At 39.5% G+C, this 24,092-nt stretch overlaps 2 protein-coding genes across 13 annotated transcripts in view; both read left to right on the forward strand.

Moving 5' to 3' along the window:
* Nucleotides 1–11,955, forward strand: part of CENPK (centromere protein K) — a 71,565-nt gene extending 59,610 nt beyond the window's left edge. For 4 of the 9 annotated variants that reach the window (XR_010157224.1, XR_008547975.2, XR_010157223.1 and 1 more), the window contains one exon: nucleotides 8,520–8,651. Coding sequence is in view for 4 of the 9 variants with exons in the window: in XM_063811197.1 (XP_063667267.1) it covers nucleotides 8,520–8,558 (39 nt within the window). In the remaining 5 variants the exon portion in view is untranslated. Of the gene's footprint in view, nucleotides 1–8,519 lie in introns of all 9 variants that reach the window. The other 5 variants (XR_010157226.1, XM_063811197.1, XM_063811198.1 and 2 more) reach the window with 2 other exon arrangements.
* Nucleotides 11,956–16,836: 4,881 nt separating this feature from the next.
* Nucleotides 16,837–24,092, forward strand: part of ADAMTS6 (ADAM metallopeptidase with thrombospondin type 1 motif 6) — a 339,082-nt gene continuing 331,826 nt past the window's right edge. For 3 of the 4 annotated variants that reach the window (XR_010157222.1, XM_526907.7, XM_063811175.1), the window contains exon 1: nucleotides 16,837–17,462. Coding sequence is in view for 1 of the 4 variants with exons in the window: in XM_024353403.3 (XP_024209171.1) it covers nucleotides 17,454–17,462 (9 nt within the window). In the remaining 3 variants the exon portion in view is untranslated. The remainder of the gene's footprint in view (nucleotides 17,463–24,092) is intronic. The other variant, XM_024353403.3, reaches the window with a different exon arrangement.

Raw genomic sequence — 24,092 nt, forward strand, 5'->3', positions numbered from 1 at the left:
CCTGTAGTCCTAGTTACTAAGGAGCCTAAGGCAGCAAGATTGCCTGACCCAGGAATTTGAGGTTATTGTGAGCCATGATCAATGCCACTGCACTCCACCCTGGGTGGAGTGAGACCCTGTCTCAAAAAAGAGACAAAATCAGACCCTGTCTCTAAAAAAAAAAAAGAAAAAAGAAAAAGAAAGAAAAAAAGAAAAGAAAGAAAAAAGAAAGAGAAGGAAGATATATGACCAAATACAATAGTTTTCTTCTTGAATTTTCTAAGTTATGTGTCCATGATTGAAACAAAATATATGATTTGATTCTCAGTGATGTAGAGGAAATATTTAAGACGATTATAACTGGGGAAAGGTAAAGAGGTTTAAAGGAAGGTAGGGTTTTCATTCAAACTGATAAAATGTCAATACCAGTAGACTATGGTAAGTTACGTAAGTGTTATGTAAATGTAATAAATAAAGCAATCACGTACAAAAAACATATATAAAGAGATATGCCCTCAATCCCTAGATATATTCCTTGAAGGTTGGGAATATATCTATATGTGTATATTGATATATATTTACATAACATTAGAGAGATATATAATATATAAAAATGTTTCAGAAATTATTAAAAATATTTTAAAAGTAAATTATTTCTAGGCTAGGGTAGCAAATGATAATGTAAGGAAATTGTAGCCTAGTCTTATGAACATAGATGCAAAATCCAACAGAAAATACTAGAAAAACAATTCATACCATTTATACATACAGTATAAGAAATTTATAATGCTGAATTTCAATTTCTTCCTTCTTGGCATTTTTGTTATTGTCAGATCTTTTATTTTGACAGATGTTACAAACTCCACACTATATTGTTTTTATTCTAACTTAAATAGACTTTTGAATATATATGTGTATATTTTATTTATTTATTTATTTGTTTGTTTGTTTGAAATAGGGTCTTGCTCAGTTGCCCAGGCTGCAGTGCAATGGCACAATCATAGCTCATTGCAGCCTTGAACTCCTGGGCTTAAGTGAGCCTCCCACCTCACCCTCAAAAAGTGCTGGAATTACAGGCGTGAGCCACTGGCCTGCCTTTTTATTGGAACATTTCGTTCATTTATATTTACAGTAGACAGATTTCTAAAACCCTGTTCAATAATTTTCACCTCCTGGTATCCCTGGCTTTGTGTTATCCCCTTCCCATTAGGTGTGGACCGGGGAACTTATGACTTGTTTGTAATGAATCAATAGAACAAAGGGACATCACTTCTGAGACTAGGTTACAAAAGACTGTGACTCCTATCTTGCTGTCATTCTGTTGCTCTTTCTCCTTTGCTTACTTTGATGAGGTCAACTGCCATGTTGTGATTGTCCATATTGTAGTTTCTTATCACTAAGGGTGACTGCTTCTAACAGCCCATGAGGAACTAATTTTTTTCTTTTTTTTTGAAAGGGAGTCCCACTTTGTCACTTAGGCTGGAATGCAGTGGGGGCAATCTTGGCTCACTGCAACCTCCATCTCCCAGGTTCAAGCGATTCTCCTGCCTTAGCCACCCGAGTAGCTGGGATTACAAGCATGTGCCACCATGCCCAGCTAATTTTTGTATTTTTAGTAGAAATGGGGTTTCACCATGTTTGCCAGGCTGGTCTTGAACTCCTGACCTCAGGTAGTCCGCCCGCCTCAGCCTCCCAAAGTGCTGGAATTACAGGCGTCAGCCACTGCACTTGGCCACTATTTTTATTTTATTTTTATTTTTTGGAGACGGAGTCTCACTCTTGTCGCCCAGGCTGGAGTGCAGTGGCGCGATCTTAGCTCACTGCAACGCTCCGCCTCATGGGTTCAATCAATTCTCTGCCTCAGCCTCCCGAGTACCTGGGATTATAGGCACCCGCCACCACGCCTGGCTAATTCTTTTGTATTTTTTTTAGTAGAGACGGGGTTTCACCATCTTGACCAGGCTGGTCTTGAACTCCTGACCTTGTGATCTACCTACCTCGGCCTCCCAAAGTGCTGGGATTACAGACGTGAGCCATCGCACCCGGCCTTTTTATTTTTATAGTAAAAATATACTCATAAATACTTTGGAAAAAAAACAAACAGCAAAGTATAAAGATGAAAATTAAAAACCCCACCACCCAGAGATAACCACTTGTAACCTTTTTTTATTACTTAACCTTGATCCTAACTGTATGACATGTGCTAGAAAATATGAAATTATGATCCTAATTTTATGAAGTAAAGTGTTTACATATGCATTTTATGTATATGCTTATAATGTTCTTTATGATTATACTGTATAATGAGCTCTGCTTCTTTTACTCTTTGTTGTATTTTTCTCATAACTAGGTAATATTAGAAAAAACATTTTTAAGGCTACTGGATTATTAACAAAGTAGGAATACCATCATTTATTTTAACAATTTCTCTATTATTGGCTATTGAGGTTGTTCCCAGTCTTTCACTCTTAGAAATAGCACCGTGATCAATGTCTTTATGTAAATTCCTAGAATAGAGACACTAGGTCAAAGAGTATAAGTGTTTTGTTTTGTTTTGTTTTGTTTTGTTTGAGACAAGGTCTCTATAGCCCAGGCTGGAATGCAGTGGTATAATCATGGCTCACTGCAACCTCAACCTCCCTGGCTCAAGTGATCCTCCCACCTTAACCTCCTAAGTAGCTGGGACTACAGGTGTGCCCCACCATGCCTGGTTAATTTTTTGTGTTTTTTGTAGAGACGGGGTTTTGCCATGTTGCCCAGACTGGTCTAAAACTCCTGGGCTCAAGCAATCCACTCACCTTGGCCTCCCAGAGTGCTGGAATTACAGGCATGAGCCTCCTTGCCTGGCCACTAAGGCTCTTGATTAATATTGCCAAATGCCTTTCCAGAAAGGTTGAAGCAATTTATACCCCCACCAGCAGTGTATGAGAGTGCCCATTTAATGGAACCCTTGCCAACAATGAGTATTTTTTAAAATTTTGTCTATTTGATTAAAAAAATCTTGTTTTAATTTATATTTATTGGATTATAAGTGAGATGGAACTTTTTTTCATAGATTATTGGCTGTTTGTATTTCTTCTTTTGTGAATTTTCTGTTTCCTTGATCGTTATTCTAGAACAGTGCTGAATAGACACCTAATGCAACTATGTATGTAATTTTATAATAAATTTTCTTGTGGCCTCATTAAACAAGTAAAAAGAAACAGGTGAAATAAATTTTAATGATAAAATTATTTTAGTAATAAAAAATCTTAATAATAAAATTTATTTAACTACATACACCCCAAATATTATCATTTCAACATTGGCACTAGCTACATCTCAAGTGCTCTTGTGAGTAGTGGCTACCATATTGGACAGTGCAGATTCAGAACGTTTCCATCATAGTGGAAAGTTCAACTGGGCAGCACTAGCATGGAGCTAGAGCTTTTGATTTTTTTTATAAGGAAACTTTATATATTTAGTTTTTGTCTATCCTATTTGTTGTAGTTTTTTCCAGTATGCCGTTAACCTTTTAATTTTGTTTATTCTTTTTATTTACTAATATTCAAACAATATAGGTGGATCTGTCATTCTTTCCCTTTGTTGTCTATTCCATTGTTTTAGGTCTACCTATTCCCAGATAGTTAATTCTTCACCTATATTTTCTTCTGTCCCCCCACCCCCATGTTTTTACAGACAGGGCCTCATTATGTTGCTTAGGCTGGGAGTGCAGTGGCTATTCACAGGCATGATCATAGCACACTACAGCCTCAAACTCCTGGCCACAAGCGATCCTCCTGCCTTGGCCTCCCAAGAAGTTAGGACTACAGTGACACACTACTGAACCAGGCTACCCTAGATTTTTTAATGGCTTCATTTGTAATGCAGTTATTTAATCCTGAAATTTATGACATTATTTTAAAAGTGTACCTGATTTATCAAGAAGCTTACTATGGTTGCATGTCTATCAATTTCTCCTTGGAGTTTGTAAGAGTTTCTATTTTAAGTATTTTGATGCTGTGTTATTTAGTGCATAACAGTTCGGGATTGTTGATCATTGTAAAGGACTATGATTCTCCTGGTCCTTTGTAGTAGTTTTTGTTTTGACTCTACTTTATTTGAAATTAATATTGTCACCCCTGGTTTGGGTGGCAGTATTTCCCTAAGAAATCATTGCCCAAGCTTTAATTTTTAACCTTCCAATTTTATTTTGCATATACTTTTGTAATTATTGTTTTTGTGTGTGTGTTTTTTTTTTTTTTTTGAGACAAAGTCTCACTCTGTCTCCCAGGCTGGAGTGCCAGTGGCATGATCTTGGCTCATTGTAACTTCCACCTCCCAAGTTCAAGTGATTCTCCTGCCTCAGCCTCCTGAGGTAGCTAGGATTACAGACGTCTGCCACCATGCCAAGCTAATTTTACAATTTTAGTACAGATGGAGTTTCACCATGTTGGCCAGGCTGGTCTCGAATTCCTGGCCTCAAGTGATTCACCCACCTCAGCCTTCCAAAGTGCTGGGATTACAGGCGTGAGCCACTGCACCCAGCCTTTTGTAATTATTTTTGTAACTGTGATTTAATCTTAACTCTGTTAAATTGATTTTTTTTCTTATTGCTGGTCCTTTTATATGTCAATTTCTCCCATTTTTGAGTTGTTATTTTTTATATCACTTAGACTGCTGATATATGCCTTCAATAATTATTTTCAAATACATATCTTATAGTCAGTACTCAATAAATATTTCCTGAATAAAATAATAAATGAATGAAGGAAGGAAGGAAGGATGTTAAGCCTTTACACATCATAGAATGTCTTTCTGTTCTGTGGTAAAAAGCGTATGACTTTTTGTTTTATGAAAAATCTACTTTTTACTCTTGAATGATGGTCTCATGTCTCTCTCTTTTTTTTCAACAAACTTAATTTTTTAGCTTTTTTTTTCTTTTAAACATTTAAACACTTTACCAGGATATGTCTAGGTTTTGGTTTCTTTACATTGATTTTACCAGGAAAAGAATGAGACTTTTAATCTTCTAATTTAAGTCATTCTTAAATTCAGGAAAGTTTTTTTCTGGTATGTATTTGTCTGTTTTTGTACAGTTGTTCTGAATCCATTTTTCAGGAATATGACTAATTTTGAGATTGGATCCCAGGTTCTAACCCTCATATCAATAATTAATTTTCATCTGTTTGCTCATTTTATGTATATTTAGAAGGATTTTTGGCAAATGACATAAGGTGAGGAATTAAGTTTTTTTTTTCTAATTAGCTTGCCTTCTCAAAACTGAAAAAATACACGTTTATTTTCTATATCTTTCATTCTGTTTTTATTTTTTAATTTATCTTTTATTTTTTATTTTTATGGGCACATAGTAGGTGTATATATTTATAGGGCACATGAGATATTTTGATACAGGCATACAATGTGTAATAATCACATCAGGGTAAATGTGATATCCATCACTTCCAGCATTTCTCTCTTGTGTTACAAACAATCTAATTATACTTTTTTGGTTATTTAAAAATCTACCATTAAATTATATTTGACTGTAATCACCCTAGCAAATACTAGGTCTTGAACTAGCAAATACTAGGTCTTATGTATTCTTTTTTAAAAATTTTATTTTAAATTATGTTTTGTAGAGACAGGGTCCCCATATGTTGCCCAGGCTGGTCTTGAACTCCTGGGCTTAAGCAATCTTCCACCTTGGCCTCCCAAAGTGCTGGGATTACAGCCACTATGCCCAGCCATGCATTTCTTTATTATTTTGTACCCATTAACCATCCCCACTTCTCCTCAACCCCCTGCCCCCCACTATCCTTCCCAGCCTCTGGTAACCGTCTTTCTATTCTCTGTCTCCATGAGTTCAATTGTTTTAATTTTTACCTTCCACAATTAAGTGAGAATGTTTGAAGTTTGTCTTTCTGTGCCTGGCTTATTTCACTTGACATAATGACCTCCTGTTCCATTTATGTTGTTGCCAATGATAGGATCTCATTCTTTTTTATGGCTGAAGAGTAACTTCATTGTGGAGTACTCCACTGCATACCACATAGTTAGGATTGCTAGTGAGATTGAACACTTCATTATTTATTTATTGGTCTTAGCTTGTTTTCTCCTGTGACTTGCCTATTTATGGCATTTTCCAATTTTTTTGGTCTGTCTCTCATAGATTTGTGAGTTATTTAATGAGAGATATTTATTCTGTTTCAATTATATATATTGCAAATCCTCCCAATCTCTGGTTTATATTTTTCACTTTTTAATGATCTTTTAATTTTCATTTAATAAAGTAAAACTCATCAGTCTTTTCCTTTATGCTTTGAGTCTTTGCACTTATTTAAGAAATTCTACAATAATTAGAAAATATTTATTTTTACTATATGAGATTCAAATCCCATCATATTGAAGGAGTAAACTGTATCATATTGAAAGTATATGCAATTTGGCCAGGCGTGGTGGCTCACGCCTGTAATCCTAGCACTTTAGGAAGCAGAGGCAGGTGGATCACCTGAGGTCAGGAGTTTGAGACCAACCTGGCCAACATGGTGAAACCCCGTCTCTACTGAAAATAGAAAAATTAGCCAGGCATGGTGGCATGAGCCTGTAATCCCAGTTACTCGGGAGACTGAGGCATGAGAATTGCTTGAACCTGGGAGGCAGAGGTCGCAGTGAGCTGACATCACACCCTGGGCGACAGAGTGAGACTCCGTCACAAAAAAAAAAAATATATATATATATATATATATATATGTATATATATAAATGGAATTTGGTTTTAACATTTTATTTTTTTTGAAACAAGTTCTTGCTCTGTCACCCAGGCTGGAGTATATTGGCAGCATCATAACTCATTGTAACCTCAAACTCCTGGGCTCAAGCAATCCTCCTACCTCAGCCTCTCAAGTAGCTAGGACTACAGGTGTGCACCAATATACCCAGTTAATTTTTTTTTTATACCCAGCTTATTTTAAAAAAATTTTTTTTGTAGAATCAGTGTCTTGCTATTGCCCACTCTCGTTTCAAATTCCTGGCCTCAAGCCGGCAATTCCCACTTCAGCTTCCCAAAGCAAGAGATTTCAGGTATGAGTCACCATGGAAATTTAGTTTTAATGTGTTACATCTAGTTTTAATATCTCAGGAGTTGAATTAATAATTCATCATCTTTAGAGAGAGTCACCTGCTTCAATGTAGCAATTAATTCCAAGCAAGTGTATAATCAGAATTCTTCATGTAATTTTTCTGAAAACACAAGCAGTCTAATTTTAAGAAATGGCTTGGTTTTCAACTTAAACATTTAAGTTTAATTTATAGATTAATGTATTAAAATTTTTAAGGGTTTGTTCTTACCTCTATAAATTCCTCAATCCCTGTTCTTTGGCTATCAAATTCTTCTGTCTTTGCTTCTAGTTTTCAGTTTCTGAAATATATACCTACATATAAACAAATTTCTTCCTCTCCCCAATTTCCATTTATTCCATCTTTGGTTTCTTGAACAGGGTTCACTTAAATTTATTAGTTTTCTTAAGACTCCTCTAACTTTTTTTGGGGGTGTGACTAAGGAGTTTGCTGTCAACTCTATTCTGCCCATAATCTTCATTTCTTAATTAAATGAAGAAAGAAAAGCTGGAGGGAATGAATGATGGGGAGCCTGGGTGCCCTGAGGAAGGACCCCACTACACTACTGACAATTTATGGTGTTAATCTTTCTCCCATCCTTCCCCAAGGAGACCTTTGGCCATTTACCAGAGCAACTGCACTGGGGAAAGGGGAATGATCAGACTTTTCAGGGACTTACTGGATACTGGCTCTGAGCTGACATTGATTCCAGGGGACCCAAAACATCATTGTGGTCCTCCAGTTAAAGTAGGGGCTTATGGAGGTCAGGTACTTAATGGAGTTTTAGCTCAGTTCCCACTATAGTGAGTCCAGTGGGTCCCTGGACTCATCCTGTGGTCATTTCCCCAGTGTCAGAATGCATAATTGGCATAGACATACTTAGCAGCTGGCAGAATCCCCACATTGGCTCCCTGACTGGTAGGATGAAGGCTATTATGGTGGGAAAGGCCAAATGGAAGCCATTAGAGCTGCCTCTACCTAGATAAATAGTAAATCAAAAACAATATTGTAAAAACAAACAAAGAACAACAACAAAAACCAATATCGCATCCCTGAAGGGAGTGCAGAGATTAGTGCCACCATCAAGGACTTGAAAGACGAACTCTCCTATTTGGCCCGTGCAGAAGAGAGATGGATCTTGGAGAATGACAGTGGATTATCGTAAGCTTAACTAAGTGGTGACTCCAATTGCAGCTGCTGTGTCAGATGTGGTTTCATTGTTTGGACAAATTAATACATCTCCTGGTACCTGGTATGCAGCCATTGATTTGGCAAGTGCCTTTTTCCCCATTCCTGTTTGTAAGACCCACCAGAAGCAATTTGCCTTCAGCTGGCAAGACCAGCAATATACCTTCACTGTCGTACCTCAGAGGTATATCAGCTCTCCGGCTTTGTGTCATAATCTTGTTTGCAGAGATCTTGATCACTTTTCCCTTCCACAGGATATCACACCAGTTCATTACATTGATGACAGTATGTGACCGGATCTAGTGAGCAAGAAGTAGCCAACACACTGGACTTATTGATGAGACATTTGCATGCCAGGGGATGGGAAATTAACTAAAATTCAGGGACCTTCTACCTCAGTAAAATTTCTAGTGATCCAGTGGTGTGGGGCCTCTCAAGATATTCCTTCTAAGGTGAAGGATAAGTTGCTGCATTTGCCCCCTCCTACAACCAAGAAAGAGGGACAACGCCTAGTGGGTCTATTTGGATTTTGGAGGCAATACATTCCTCATTCTGGTGTGTTACTCCAGCCCATTTATCGAGTGACCTAAAAGGCTGCCAGTTTTGAGTAGGGTCCAGAACAGGAGAAGGCTCTGCAACAGGTCTAGGCTGTTGTGAAAGCTGCTGTGCCACTTGGGCCATATTACCTAGCAGATTCAATGGTGCTTGAGATGTCAGTGGCAGATAGGGATGCTATTGGGAGCCTTTAGCAGGCCCCCATAGGTGAATCACAGCAGAGGCCTCTAGGATTTTGGAGCAAGGACCTATCATCTTCTGCAGATAACTACTCTCCTTTTGAGAGACAGTTCTTGGCTGGTTACTGGGCTTTGGTAGAAACTGAATGTTTGACTATGGGCCATCAAGTCACCATGTAACCTAAACTGCCTGTCATAAACTCGTGCTTTCTGACCCATCTAGCCATAAAGTGGGGCATGCACAGCGGCATTCCATCATCAAATGGAAGTGGTATATATGTGATCAGGCTTGAGCAAGTCCTGAGGGCGCAAGTAAGTTATGTGAGGAAGTGGCTCAAATGCCCATGGTCCCTGCTCCTGCCATCTAGCTCTCTTTCCCCCAGCCTGCACCAGTGGCCTCATGGGGAGCTCCCTGTGAACAGTTGAAAAAGGAAGAGAAGACAAGGGCCTGGTTTACAGATGGTTCTGCATGATATGCAAGCACCACCCAAAAGTGGACAGCTGCAGCACTACAGCTGCTTTCTAGAACATCCCTGATGGACAGTGGTGAAGGGAAATCTTCCCAGTGGGCAGAACTTCGAGCAGTGCACCTGGTTGTGGACTTTGCATGAAATGAGAAATGGCCAGATGTGCGATTATATACTGATTCATGGGCTGTAGCAGATGATTTGGCCGGATGGTCAGGAACTTGGAAGAAGCATGATTGGAAAATCGGTGATGAAGAAATTTGGGGAAGAGGTATGTGGATGGACCTCTCTTTTTGAGTGGTCAAAAACTATATTTGTATCTCTTATGAGTGCTCACCAAAGGTGACCTCAGCAGAGGAGGATTTTAAAAATCAAGTGGATCGGGTGACTTATTCTGTGGACACCACTCAGCGTCTTTCCCCAGCCACCCCTGTCGTCACCCAATGGGCCCATGAACAAAGTGGCCATGGTGGCAGGGATGGAGGTTACACACGGGCTCAGTAACATGGACTTCCACTCATCAAGGCTGACCTGGCTATGTATGACCACTGCTGAGTGCCTGATTTGCCAGCAGCAGAGACCAACACTGAGCCCTTGATATGGCACCATTCCTTGGGGTGATCAGCCAGCTACTTGGTGGCAGGTTGATTATATTGGACCTCTTCCATCATGGAAAGGGCAGCGGTTTGTCCTCACCAGAATAGACATTTACTCCAGATATGCGTTTGCCTATCCTGCATGGAATGCCTTATCCACCATCATGGTATTCTGCATAGCATTGCCTCTGACCAAGGCACATACTTTACAGCTAAAGAAGTGCAGCAGTATGTTCATGCTCTTGGAATTCACTGGTCTTCTCCTTATCATTTTGAAGCAGCTGGATTGATAGAACGGTGGAATGGCCTTTTGAAGTCACAATTACAACATCAACTAGGTGACAATACTTTGCAGGGCTGGCGCAGAGTTCTCCAGAAGGCTGTGTATGCTCTGAATCAGTGTCCAATATATGGTACAGTTTCTCCCATAGCCAGGATTCACGGGTCCAGGAATCAAGGGGTGGAAGTGGAAGTGGCACCACTCACCATCACCCCTAGTGGCCCATTAGAAAAATTTTTGCTTCCTGTTCCTGCAACATTACGTTCTGCTGGCCTAAAAGTCTTAGGTCCAGAGTGGAGAGTGCTGCCACCAGGACACACAACAATGATTCCATTAAACTGGAAGTTAATATTACCACCTGGACACTTTGAGCTCCTCCTACCTTTAAGTCAACAGGCTAAGAAGGGAGTTACAGTGTTGCCTGGGGTGATTGGCTTGGACTATCAAGATGAAATCAGTCTACTACTCATCTTGAAATCAGTCTACTCTTCCTTACCTGATGGAGGTAAGGAAGATTATGCATGGAATACAGGAAATCCTTTAGGGCCTCTCTTAGTATTACCATGCCCAGTGATTAAGGTCAATGGGAAACTACAACAACCCAATCCAAGCAGGACTAAAAATGACCCATACCCCTCCGGAATGAAGGTTTGGGTCACTCTACCAGGTACAAAACCACAACCTGCTGAGGTGCTTGCTGAAGAGACACAGGAAATACAGAATGGGTAGTAGAACAAGGTTGTCATCAGTACCGACTATGACCACCATTACCAGTTGCAGAAATGAGAACTGTAATTCTCATGAGTATTTCCTCCTTATTTTGTTAAGAACATGTTTATGCATGTATACAGTTTGTCTAAGAAAATATCTTCATTTTCCTTTTTCCTTTATCATGTGACATAAAATTTATTGACTTCATATCAGCATTTAAGTGGTAACTTTATGTAATAGCATTTAGTTTAAGGATTAATGTGCTTCCAGCTTTACAAAGGATAGGGATAGCTGTATTATGTTAGGCATAATTATGACCTTATTATTGTCTTTATTTGAAGATTATGTATGATTTCAGGAGATGTATATGTGTTCAAGTTGACAAAAGGTAGACTTCTGATGGTTAATATTGAGTGTCAACTTGATTGGATTGAAGGATGCAAAGTATTGTTCCTGGCTGTGTTGTGAGGGTGTTGCCAAAGGAGATTAACATTTGAGTCAGCGGACTGGGAGAGGAGGACCCACCCTCAAGCTGGGTGGGCACAATCTAATCAGCTGCCAGCATGGCTAGAATAAAAGCAGGCAGAAGAACATGGAAGTACTGGACTGGCTGAGTCTTCCAGCCTCATCTTTCTCCTGTGCTGGATGCTTCCTGCCCTCAAACATCAGACTCCAAGTTCTTCAGCTTTTGGACTCTTGGACCTACACCAGTAGTTTGCCAGAGGCCCTTGGACCTTTGGTCAAAGGCTGAAGGCTGCACTGTTGGCTTCGCTACTTTTGAGGTTTTGGGACTTCAACTGGCTTCCTTGCTTCTCAGCTTGCAGATGGCCTATTGTGGAATTTCACCTTATGATCGTGTGAGTCAATACTCCTTAATAAACTCTCCTTCATATATACAGCTATCCTATTAGTTCTGTCCCTCTAGATAACCCTGACTAATATAGCTTCTATTTTTTGGTTTTTGAAATATATACATATAAACAAATTTCTTCCCCTCACCAATTTCCACTTATTTCACCTTTGGTTTCCTGAATGGGGTTCACTTAAGTATATCAGTTTTCTAAAGACTGCTAGCTTTTTTTTTTTTTTTTTAGATGTGATGAAGGAGTTTCCTGTCAACTCTATTCTGCCCATAATCTTCATTTCTTAAACGAAGAAGGAAAAGAAAAGCTGGAGTGAAAAGTTTTGAAAGAGAAAAAATTGATCTCTATAATAATTTTCAAGAATTTTTACTGCAACTAAAATTCAGTGTTTAGTTTATGAAGAAAAAAATGAATGGCTATAGTACATACATTTCCATGGTAACAGAAGTGCTAAATACGGTATTAAAAATGGCAAGATATGCCTGTAATCCCAGCACTTTGGGAGGCCGAGATGGGCGGATCACGAGGTCAGGAGATTGAGACCATCCTGGCTAACACTGTAAAACCCCGTCTCTACTAAAAATACAAAAAATTAGCCGTGCGTGATGGCAGGCGCATGTAGTCCCAGCTACTCGGGAGGCTGAGGCAGGAGAATGGCATGAACCCAGGAGGCGGAGCTTGCAGTGAGCCGAGATCGCACCACTGCACTTCAGCCTGGGCTACACAGCGAGACTCCGCCTCAAAAAAAAAAAAAAAAAAAAGGCAAGTTGTTTATATAGGATTTATATTGCAAGAAAAAGAAGAAGGGGAAACAAGATTTAATAGATTTAGTGGCTGGGTACAGTGGCTGATGCTTAAAATCCACCACTTTGGGAGGTCGAGGTGGGCATGAGAGGTGACAGCTGCTGGCGGTCCTCACAGCCCTTGCTCGATCTGGGCGCCTCCTCTGCCCACTTTGGCGGCACTTGAGGAGCCCTTCAGCCTGCCGCTGCACAGTGGGAGCCCCTTTCTGGGCTGGCCAAGGCCAGAGCTGGCTCCCTCAGCTTGCGGGGAGGTGTGGAGGGAGAGGTGCAGGTGGGAACCGGGGCTGCATGCGGTTCTTGCAGGCCAGTGCGAGTTCCGGGTGGGCGTGGGCTCGGCAGACCCTGCACTCGGAGCAGCCCGCCGGCCCCACTGGCCCCGGGCAGTGAGGGGCTTAGCACCTGGGCCAGCAGCTGCTGTGCTCAATTTCTCGCGGGGTCTTAGCTGCCTTCCCGCAGGGCAGGGCTCGGGGCCTGCAGCCTGCCACGCCTGAGCCTCACCCCCCCCCCCGGCCTCCGTGGGCTCCTGTGCTGCCTGAGCCTCCCCGACGAGCACTGCCCGCTGCTCCAGGGCGCCCAGTCAACCACCCAAGGGCCGAGGAGTGTGGGCACAAGGGGCGAGACTGGCAGGCAGCTCCACCTGCAGCCCCGGTGCGGGATCCACTGGGTGAAGCCAGCTGGGCTCCTGGGTCTGGTGGGGACTTGGAGAACCTTTTTGTCTAGCTAAGGGATTGTAAATACACCAATTGGCACTCTGTATCTAGCTCAAGGTTTGTAAACTCACCAATCAGCACCCTGTGTCTAGCTCAGGGTTTGTGAATGCACCAATAGACACTCTGTATCTAGCTACTCTGGTGGGGCCTTGGAGAACCTTTATGTCGACACTCTGTATCTAGCTAATCTGGTGGGGAGGTGGAGAACCTTTGTGTCTAGCTCAGGGATTGTAAACGCACCAATCAGCACCCTGTCAAAACAGACCACTGGGCTCTACCAATCAGCAGGATGTGGGTGGGGCCAGATAAGAGAATAAAAGCAGGCTGCCTGGGCCAGCAGTGGCAACCTGCTCGGGTCCCCTTCCACACTGTGGAAGCTTTGTTCTTTCGCTCTTTGCAGTAAATCTTGCTGCTGCTCACTGTTTGGGTCCACACTGCATTTATGAGCTGTAACACTCACTGCGAAGGTCTGCAGCTTCACTCCTGAGCCAGCGAGACCACAAACCCACCAGAAGGCCGAACACATCTGAACATCAGAAGGAACAAACTCCGGACACGCTGCCTTTAAGAACTGTAACACTCACCTGAGAGTCCGCAGCTTCATTCTGGAAGTCAGTGAGACCAAGAAACCACCAAATTCCGGACACAGGAGGATCACTTGAGGCCGAGTTCGTGACCAGCCTGGGCAACAGGGAGACCCTATCTCTACAAAAATAAAAACTTAGCTGGGGATGGTGGTTCATGCCTGTAGTTCCAGCTAAAATATATGTATTTTTTATTAGTCAATTTAAATAAGTAAATAGATAATAAAAATTTTAAAAAGAGACAAGAGAATGGCGGTTACATGGGCCAGTTGACTTGTGAAAATTCATTAGACTGGACACTTGTCATCAAACTATGTAATTAATACATTTTTCTGCATGAATATTTTCAATTAAAAGTTTATTAAGAAAAGATGGAGCCATTGCAATGTATGGATCTTGATTCTAATAAAAAGGCATTTTTAAAAGCCCTTTTTGCAATTGGGAAATCTGAGTACAATATTTGATGACATGAGTTATTAATGTTTTAAGAATAATAGTGGTGTATATATTTTTTAGTACTTTTATTTTAGAAATACAGGGAAATAATGAAATGAAATGATATCTGATGAAATGATAGATGAAACAAAGTTGGTCACACTTGAACACTTGAAACTGGATGATGGCTACATGAGTGTTCATTATACTGTTTTTTTTTTACTTTTGTATATGTTTGAAATTTTCTGCAATGCAGTTAAAATATTTACACAAACACATATATATACACATATATAAAGTTAAATTGACAGTTCGCCATTTCCCACCCTAATCAATTTTCACCAATTATTTACAGTATTCTTGACCCAATCACTTGGAGACAGAATCTGTTGGAAAAATTTCATTACTCTGTTTAGACACAGGATGGCACTCTTTGAATAAGTAATTAGCCAAAGTCCACTCCCACTAAGTAAGCTCCTCTACAAGCTGCTACTTTGTAGGGCAGTTTATCTTAGTTGAGGGTAAAATCTTTTCAGAGCTTATATAGATGTTTACTGCTCATACCTTTATTTTTTGTGTGTGTGCTGGCTGTCCCTATTTACTGCCAGTACTTGAAAAATTAAGGAAGGTTAAGGTTCAACACTATTTAAATAGTCATTTGATGCCTACTTTTCTTATTTTTGGTGTTTACAATTATTGCTATATTTTGCTACCTCATGTATTTCACATATATGTACACACATATATACACATACAAATACACACACATACATACATACATATGAATCATCTTTATTTAAAACTCAATGCCCACTATTGAACAGATGTCTACATTTTAAATGGCTTTTAGCCAGATACTACTGATTAAGGTCAGGATGAGGACTATTGACTCTGTGGACAGATGCTTTCCACTTTAAACCCTTGAAGAAGAATTGAAATAACTGTATTCTTGGACGTTCTCAGTCTGATTCATGCCTCCTTTTAGCCAACTATTCATAGATTCACCAGAAGAATTACACCTACTACCTCCGGCGTAGGAAGAAAAAAAAAAATCAAATGGGCAATAATGTTAGCAGAAGCTTGAAATTTAAGAGCCGGTATTCAGAAAGATCATCCTTCCTACCCCCTTCCCTCCGGTCCAGTTCTTTCTGGTTCTCACCATCGGAAATCGACTTGGCATTAACTAAGGGCTGGAATTTCAAGGCGTCAATTTTCCCCTGCCCCCAACCTCGGAAACTCTTAAACAGCTCCCTATTCTACATTCAATGGTAGAGACAGATAAATGATGCAGCAGATTACACCGTTGAAAGGCAACATTTGTCCTGAGCTATTTTCACATTTTTTCCTGTTTCCGATGTATGTGCCAGACTTTGTTTGCTTGCTTAGGACATGGAAAACACTGGGCATTTTCTCCCCAGCGGCTTTCATTCTCAGCAAATGAAAGTGAAAGTGCTACATTGTAGCGGTATTTTATCCTTAAAGTCTGGACTGGCAGCTGGTGGGTAGGGGGGAGGGAGGGTGGGATTGGGAAGGTTGAAGAACCAGTTTTGAGGTTTTGTTTGTTTATCTTGAGATCGCAGCAGGGTTCCTGTTTTTTTCCCTTCCTTTTTTTTTTTGGTGGTGGGGTCCTACTTCGGATTTATTTTCATTTGGGCAGTCATTGAAGTTTCATTCAATGGACTGACTTAAAAAAATACACTCCACTTGTGGCTTTTCCCGGTTGCACTTTAAAACACCATCCAGTCTCACCCTCATCTGGAAATAATGCAAGCTTCTCTCTTCCTTCCCCCGCTCCCTCCTCCCCTACTTTTTTTTTTTTTTTCTTCTTCTTCTTTTAAAGCTCCACATAACCTGAAGTCGATAATCAGATGGAAAATGTGCTGGTATTAGTTTACTTTAGTTTACTTTCCCTTTTGGTGCTAACCTTACTTGCTGAAGTATGTATAAAACACAGGCATTTTGTACACTTGTAGCTACTGAGTCTTGTGCCTGCTGCACGAATCTAAGCTTTAAGTTTCCTCAGAGGCACTGTTTACGTGCAAGTTTTAACATTTTGATTGTGTGGATTTTAAAAATAAAATTACACGGAGAATGACACCAGAGATCTTAACAGTGACATTAGTCCATCTAAAGTCATTCATCCTTCTCCCTCCCCCTTCATTTTTCTAAGAAACAACTAATAGCAAACCAGGCTAGAATTTCTAAGAGAGTTTAGAGGAGGAGGAGGAAAAGAGGCGGAATGAGATAGGACAGAGAGGTTAGAGAGGCCAGAATTTCTCTCATTCACAGTGTGGAAAAGTTGACATTGTCTAAGCCCTTCTGAATGGCTGGTAGTTGGTTACCCCGATTGTACCTCTACCTCCCCTCCCCCTCCACGTGACGACCCAGGACACATGCGCACCCGACGCAGCCCAGGCACATCTGCAGACTGACGTCAGTGTGCTCTGCCTCCGAGGAAAAGCTGCCAAAATTTTCTCCTGCTGCAATTCAAGTTGGCTGGGGGCCGGTAGTGAGATCTAGGGCTACTTCAACAAAACTTTGCTGCCCTTCCTGCTCCTCTTGTCTTCTTTTCTCCTGATACCTTTTGATGCTCTGCACATGTTATTTGCATAGCAAAGGCACTAAGCTTTCCAGGAAGAGAGGGCACCACTTCCACCCCCAATAAGTCTTTTTTCCCGTCTTTTCTTTCTTTTCCTTTCCTTTTTTGGGGGGTGGGGAGGGAGAGAAAGGGGGTTTGCAAAGGCAGCATCTCAGAGTGATAGCCTAGATGTATTGAAGGCATCTCTTATTCTGCCAAATCGGAAAGTCAGTTCTCTAAAGCCCGGGTTAGCCAGACCATAGGGTTTTATTCTGGCTGCAGAATAACTGGCTGGTGTGGCTTTGCAAAGGGGGGCAAAAAATAAAAAAATTAAAAAAATTAAAAAAAGTTAGAGAGGAGAGGGAGTACGTGAGTCGTCCAGTGCAATCTCTATTGTCTGAAACTTACTTTTTATCAGAATTTGAAGATGAAAACGGTAAGGAAGACTTAACAATATTCAATGGAGCTTTTTTTTTTTAAACCAACAACTTGTGCTTTGCTTGTCTTCCGAATAACGCTTAGAAAACTTTTTTTCTGTGTGTGTGTTTTTTTGTTTTTTTTTTTTAATGGCAATGAGTGAGCTTGACTGAACTCATTTTACAAATAGATATCTTTTTAACTCCAGACTTGTCGGGGGTTGTAGAATTCTGGGACTTGCAGTTATTTTATGATGCAAAAAAATACGTTTATTTTATGAATATACAATACATGTTTTGTGAAGTGGACTTGATTATGATTATTGTAATCTTTTAACTGATCACCAAATAGTAATCCGGAAGGTAATAATGATGTGTGTGTTTTAAATTGATTTCCAGTTTTCTTAAAGAAAAGTCTTATGCATTTTGTAGTTTCATGTCAGTGTCGTTAAGTCTTCAGACAAGTGCATATTTTATGCCTGGGCTCAGAGGGTAGCATTAATGTGCTAGCTGTAGCCCCGATGCTCTAGGACATGTTAAGCTCTTAATAGGCTAATCAAAGAGATGGAAACGTGTGTTTTTGATTTACTTTTGGCCACTTGGGACGTGCTAGACTCATAACCCTCCGGAGCCTTGTTTATCGGGGTATGTCTGTATATATGGTGTATGGGACCAAAGTTCAGGGATTGAGGAGGGAGAGTGAGAGTGCAGGAATGGGGTATTGGGAAGCCTCTTTCTGATAATATGTGCTACAATTCCTGTCTTTGATGCTTTCTTTCCCTGTACTAGAGGAAAAGTGAGCGAGAGATTGAGAAAGCGCACTGAGAGGGAACAAGAGAGTGAGTTTCTTACTCTTGTTTTTATTTGAGCTGCCGGTGCAACGCGTTTGGGCCAGATGCCAACTGTCTGGGTCACACGCGTTTTATCCAAATAGATTTAGCGCTGCTGTCTGGAAATGGGCTGCTGAATGTTAACTTTAGGATCAACTCAACCAGGGCAGCTCAGACTGTTACCCTCTGTCTGGGCGAAGTGGAATGGTGGGGGCGGGGGGAGGTGAGGGTGTGCAGAGCAGAGAGAAAAAGGGAAACTGAACCATTGCTTGGAACTTTAAAAAAGACACTTGAGTGTGATTTTCAACATGTTCTTTTTATGTTCAAGTGTCGTGGACTAATTTTCTGTTCTTTTTTCTTTCTTTTTAGTTTCTGTTGATTAGACTGAAATGTTTAGATGTGGGGATGACAGTTTTCAGAATTCATGACAGGAAAAGAAACGTAACACAAAATTGGTGTAGTTGAAAGAAATTAAGAAAATTAATTTTGGAGATAATTGTTTTCTTGTGTTGCAGCAAAGTGGTAACTGCAGTCTGGTTTATGTTAATTCTGTGCTTAAATGTGATCGTTAGTGTTTTGAATTTTTGAAGAATAGCATTTAGAGGCAAATACGTTGATTTCAAACAAATCAAATTCATTCATTTGCCACAGCTGCAAATGAAGTCTGTGTAGTGGTCTTAATATTTTTGTGATTCCCAAGAAGAAAAACTTCTAGCCTGAAGACTGAAAATACTGTAATACTCCTTATGTCTAGTCCCAATACCTGTAAGATTAATTCCTACTCTTGTCTACTCTTAGCACTTCCTCTTTCTTTCCTTAGTAATCACTAGTAGTAGTAACTAGGATGGGTCTTTATGCCAAATCTTATCAAGTTTGTGACTTTAGTGAGTGAATGAAGGGAGTTACCATATTAAGAGATAGTTAACAGCATATCTGGAATATGTGTTGGGGGTAGTGGGGAGAAAAAGAGGGGAAGAGGTGGATAGCTCTCTTGCTTCTGCCAAAAAACATGGTTGATTATCAAGCTAAGCTCAAGAGAAAAAACTTATAATACAGATAATGTGTATTTACTTGCTATCTGGAAAAAAGTGTGAGACTACATGTAATTTAGGGCTTGAGTTTTATAAATCATGGTTTGTATTTTTGCTTTTAGCTCATTTGCTTGATAGATATGTTTTGGGTAATTTATGTGTTTAGTTTCACCTTTCCTTGGAAACCAATCTCACAAATTTTATAAATGATCTAGAAACCTTTATACTTAGAGCCTAATTGTGTCCTTAGCATACAGTAGGTGATAATAAATGTAAGAGAATAAATGGAAATGAAAGAAGTTAATTTTCATATGTAAAAATTAAACACCTGAAAGGAGCATGGTATTGTTGTTTCTTCCATGGAGACCAAATCAGCCTTAAATAAATAACCAGAGTTAAGATGGATGAAAGAAGTTGAGAAGAACATTATACACGTTCTTTAGCTTCATAATAATAGTTCACAAGAGGAAATTATTACCTTGGCTACTCCCCGATCACTTGAGTGGGAAGTAAAGATGATAGAGGAAAAAAGACAAGTAATACCCTCCAATCAGGGCAGACTACTGAGGAAATCACTATAGTGCAAGTTGTCTCATCATTTTTCTTCTTAGGTAGTGTAGCTTTGATCCATGGAAGCAGGTAAATGATCCCTTAACTTTACTGCCTGGGGCATTTGTGTTAGGGAGAAAAGCATATGTGAAATCAAAGTGAAATGGACGTTTTGGTTCTGTTTTCAAATTTAAAGTAGTTATAAGTATCATTATCGTGACCAAAGTTCTTAACTCCTTGCTGTAAAAGACAATATAACTAGTTGATTGACTCCATCATCATATCTATTATTTCACATTTTTGAGGGAAAGAGGAACATGAAACTATTTTTGAAGGAAGGCCTTTGAAAAGTGATGTTAGATAATGAAGGAAGGAGGGCTAATATTATTTAGCTTAAAGTACAGAGACACTTTACGTCATATGTAATCTAATCTCTTAACAAGTCTTTGTGAGATAGACATCAATATCATGGTTTTATAGATTAGAAAGCAGATGCAGAGAGGTTAAGTAACTGGGGGTCAGGCCAGGACTCAAAGCCTTTGTGCTTTCCACAACATAATGATGTTTCTGCTATACAATTTAAAAGGTCAATGCATTGTGATTTTTGGACAACTGTTTGGTATTTCAATGTTAGTCTGAACTTTGGAAACTATATCTGAAAAGTCACAGCCTCTACATATTTATGGTGTCCAGATTAACCTCCCCACCAGGTGTCAGAAAGTGGGTTAACTCATTCACTTTTATTGTGTAGGTGACTAAGAGCAGTTAGATTTGTTAGTTGTGTTGATTTTAGTTAAATTCCTTTTTTGTTTGTTTGGTTTTTTTTGAGACGGAGCCTCGCTCTGTCACCCAGGCTGCAGTGCAGTGGCGTGATCTTGGCTCACTGCAGCCTCCACCTCCCATGATCAGGTGATTCTCTTGCCTCAGCCCCCTGAGTAGCTGGGATTACAGGTGTGCACCACCACACCTGGCTAATTTTGTATTTTTAGTAGAGACAAGATTTTGAAATGTTGACCAGGCTGGTCTCAAACTCCTGACCTCAGGTGATCTGCCCATCTCAGCCTCTCAAAGTGCTGGGATTACAGGTATGAGCCACCATGCCTGGCCAGTTTTAGTTGAATTCTATCTAGACTCATTTACTTAATGTTAAGTTTCTTCACTGAGCACTGGAGGCCAAAAAAAAAAAAGTGGGGAGGGAGCAAGGGAGTGATAAAGGAGAAAGAAACTCATGTGCCAGCTATTATAACTAGTGTTGGAACTAAGACTATAACTGGTTTGTTTAACTTCAAAGCTCCTGCTTTTTCAACTTTGCACCAATGCCTTTTTTACTGCAAATCCTTAAATCATATAGTAGTCTACTTCTGGCCAAATAGGTATTACTTTTTTTTCTCAATGCTACTGGCTTAATTAACTTGAGCATTTACAGGAGAGTAGGTAAGAGTGAAGGTTATGAAACTGTAACAATTTACAAAAAGAGCAGGACATTTCTCAAGAGGGAAAAATAGTTGCTCCCTAAATCCAGTCAACTATATTGTAAGTTTCTCAGTAGTTTCAAAACCTAGAAAAATAGGAGAAAAAGGGATGAATGATTCAATCAAATCTATCTCCATTGCTAGAAAATTAACTCAAATGTGTTAAGTATATGTTTTTTAAAGGAAGATTATAATCTAAAGTATATGAGGGACTAATTTAATGTCAGATGTTATTATTCAAAACACTCCAGTGATCTAAAAAAATTAAAACAATGAAAATGAATGTTGTTCAAGAGGTGACAATTATACTTTAATATTACATGGGAAGGTTTAGAGTATGGAATCTGTATATAAGTAGGTTGGAAACCAAGATAATGGAATTCTTCTTATTGCCGTTATTGAATAATGGTATAACTTAATCTCTCTATAAATTTTTACCTGAGAAAGGATGTATAGTACCTGCTATCTTGCCTAAATTAGTGTAGAAGTAATTTCAAGAAGAAACAATGACTGTATGTGAAGTTGTTAAAAACTATTCACATTAACTAACCAATACCACTTATAAATATATCGACTGGGCGCAGTGGCTCACGCCTGGAATCCCAGCACTTTGGGAGGCTGAGGCTGGCGGATCAGGATGTCAGGAGATCGAGACCATCCTGGCTAACACGGTGAAACCCCATCTCTACTAAAAAAAAAAAAATACAGAAAAATCAGCTGGGCATGGTGGCACGCACCTGTAATCCCAGCTACTCAGGAGGCTGAGGCAGGAGAATCACTTGAACCCGGGAGGCAGAGGTTGCAGTGAGCTGAGATCGTGCCACTGCACTCCAGCATGGGCGACAAGAGCAAGACTCAGTCTCAAAAAAAAAAAAATCTTCTTTGACATTGGTTGTTATTAACTACTGTTGACTGTTTAAATTTGAGTGCCTTAAACTGGAAGTGTGATATAATACAAAGAATTTAGACTTTAGAACCAGACAGCCTTGTGTGAATCTGGGCTCTATTGTTTTATACCTATCTGACCAGTGAGTTCAGCTTATTTAGTTGTGAATTGGTGGCTGTATTAGTTATCAATTTCTGTGTAACAAATTACCACAAACTTAGTGAGTTAAAACAATACACATTTATTATCACACAGTTTCTCTGGGTCAGGAATCTAGGGGTTATGTCCTCAGCTTTAGGGTATCTCATGAGCCACAAAGTGTTGGCAAGGACTAGGGTCTTTACAGAAGGCTTGACTGGGGAAAAACCTGTTTCTAAGCTCACCTATTACTGAATAGGATTTAGTTTCTTGCATGCTGTTGGACTGAGGGCCTTAGTTCCTTGTTAGTTATATCAGAGGCTGCTCTCAGTTTCTTCAATGTGGGCCTCACCCAATGACAGCTTGCTTGCTTCATCTAAACCAATTAGGGAAAGATGTGGCTAGCAAGATGGAAGTCAGAATCTTTTGTATGTAATAACGAAAGTGACATCCCCTCAGTGTTGAGGTATTCTATTGGTTAGAATCAAATTAAGAGGAGGGGAGCAAGGGAATGGATATGAGGAAGCCAGATTATTGGGCTCATCAGAGTCTACTCTGCCACAGGGGCAGAGTATATTTACTTCACAAGATGGTTTTGGAGATTAAAAGAAGCAATATGTATTAAAGTTTTTTATTTTTGATCTGATCTTAAACTACCTTTCTGGTTATTACCTGTTAGTTTTTTTGCACAGGAACAAAATTTGCTATTGCTATTATTACTAATATTGTTTACTATTTCCCATTTTTTTCTGGTTATCTAGACTTTGTGGAATGCATTTCTTCTATTTGTAATGATTACCTCCAGCAATTTGACTTGTAAAATTGTATTCGTCTTCCGGGATCTATCTGAAATGCTTTTTCCATAAACATTCCTTGATTCATTCTTCTCTGACCCAGAAGTCATCTCCCTCATCTGATCTCCTGCAACAACTTTGCACAACCTTATTACGGCATTTGTCAGTCTGCCTTACATTTTTCCTTGTTACTTAGATTATGAGCTCTCCAAGGGCAAGGATTGAATCTTAATCTTTTCTGTTTCCCTTAATCATTTTCTGTATTCTGATGTTGTTATAACATCATCTTTTAAACATAGTAGGACAATATTTGTTGATTAATGAATTAGCTTTTCCAAGGCTTAGCAGTTTAATAACTTGTAGAGACAGATGTAAGGGATTTAAATGGCTGTTGTTGTTTTATATGTTGTATATACCAATATTTCTAGCACCGTAGGGAATGAAGTGTTTCACATAAGTTAATTTTACAGTTAACTACAAATACTTTTTATATGCCTAAAGTGATTTTATTTTAACCACTATTCATTTATTCATTCTTTTACTCATCCATTTTTTTTCAACCAACAAATATATAGTAAGAATTTATTATGTGAAAATTTCATATATTAGGGATTTGGAATGAAAATCTTTCTAATCTCTTTTGTGTACTTTCCTAACTTACTAACAGTAACTTATCTTATTAAACGCATTTATCTGCTTATTTTGGACTCAGGCATAGTGTTGTGAATATCAGATATTGAACTATATAACACAGTTATACATACAATAGGAACTGTTAAACTATGTAAGACCCATTTGCCTCTACCCCAAATTATATTACTTTGGGGTTCTAAAACTACATTTTCGTTTTTTATCCTTTTTTTTTTTGGTCACAGTTTGGCTGTTTGTGGCTAGTTTTTAGCTCTTAGTTATTTTCTTCTTCTGATCTGCTGTATGTGGGGAAACCAGGC

The sequence above is a fragment of the Pan troglodytes genome, chromosome 4 (assembly GCF_028858775.2).
Source record: "Pan troglodytes isolate AG18354 chromosome 4, NHGRI_mPanTro3-v2.0_pri, whole genome shotgun sequence".
NCBI classification, from domain to species: domain Eukaryota; kingdom Metazoa; phylum Chordata; class Mammalia; order Primates; family Hominidae; genus Pan; species Pan troglodytes.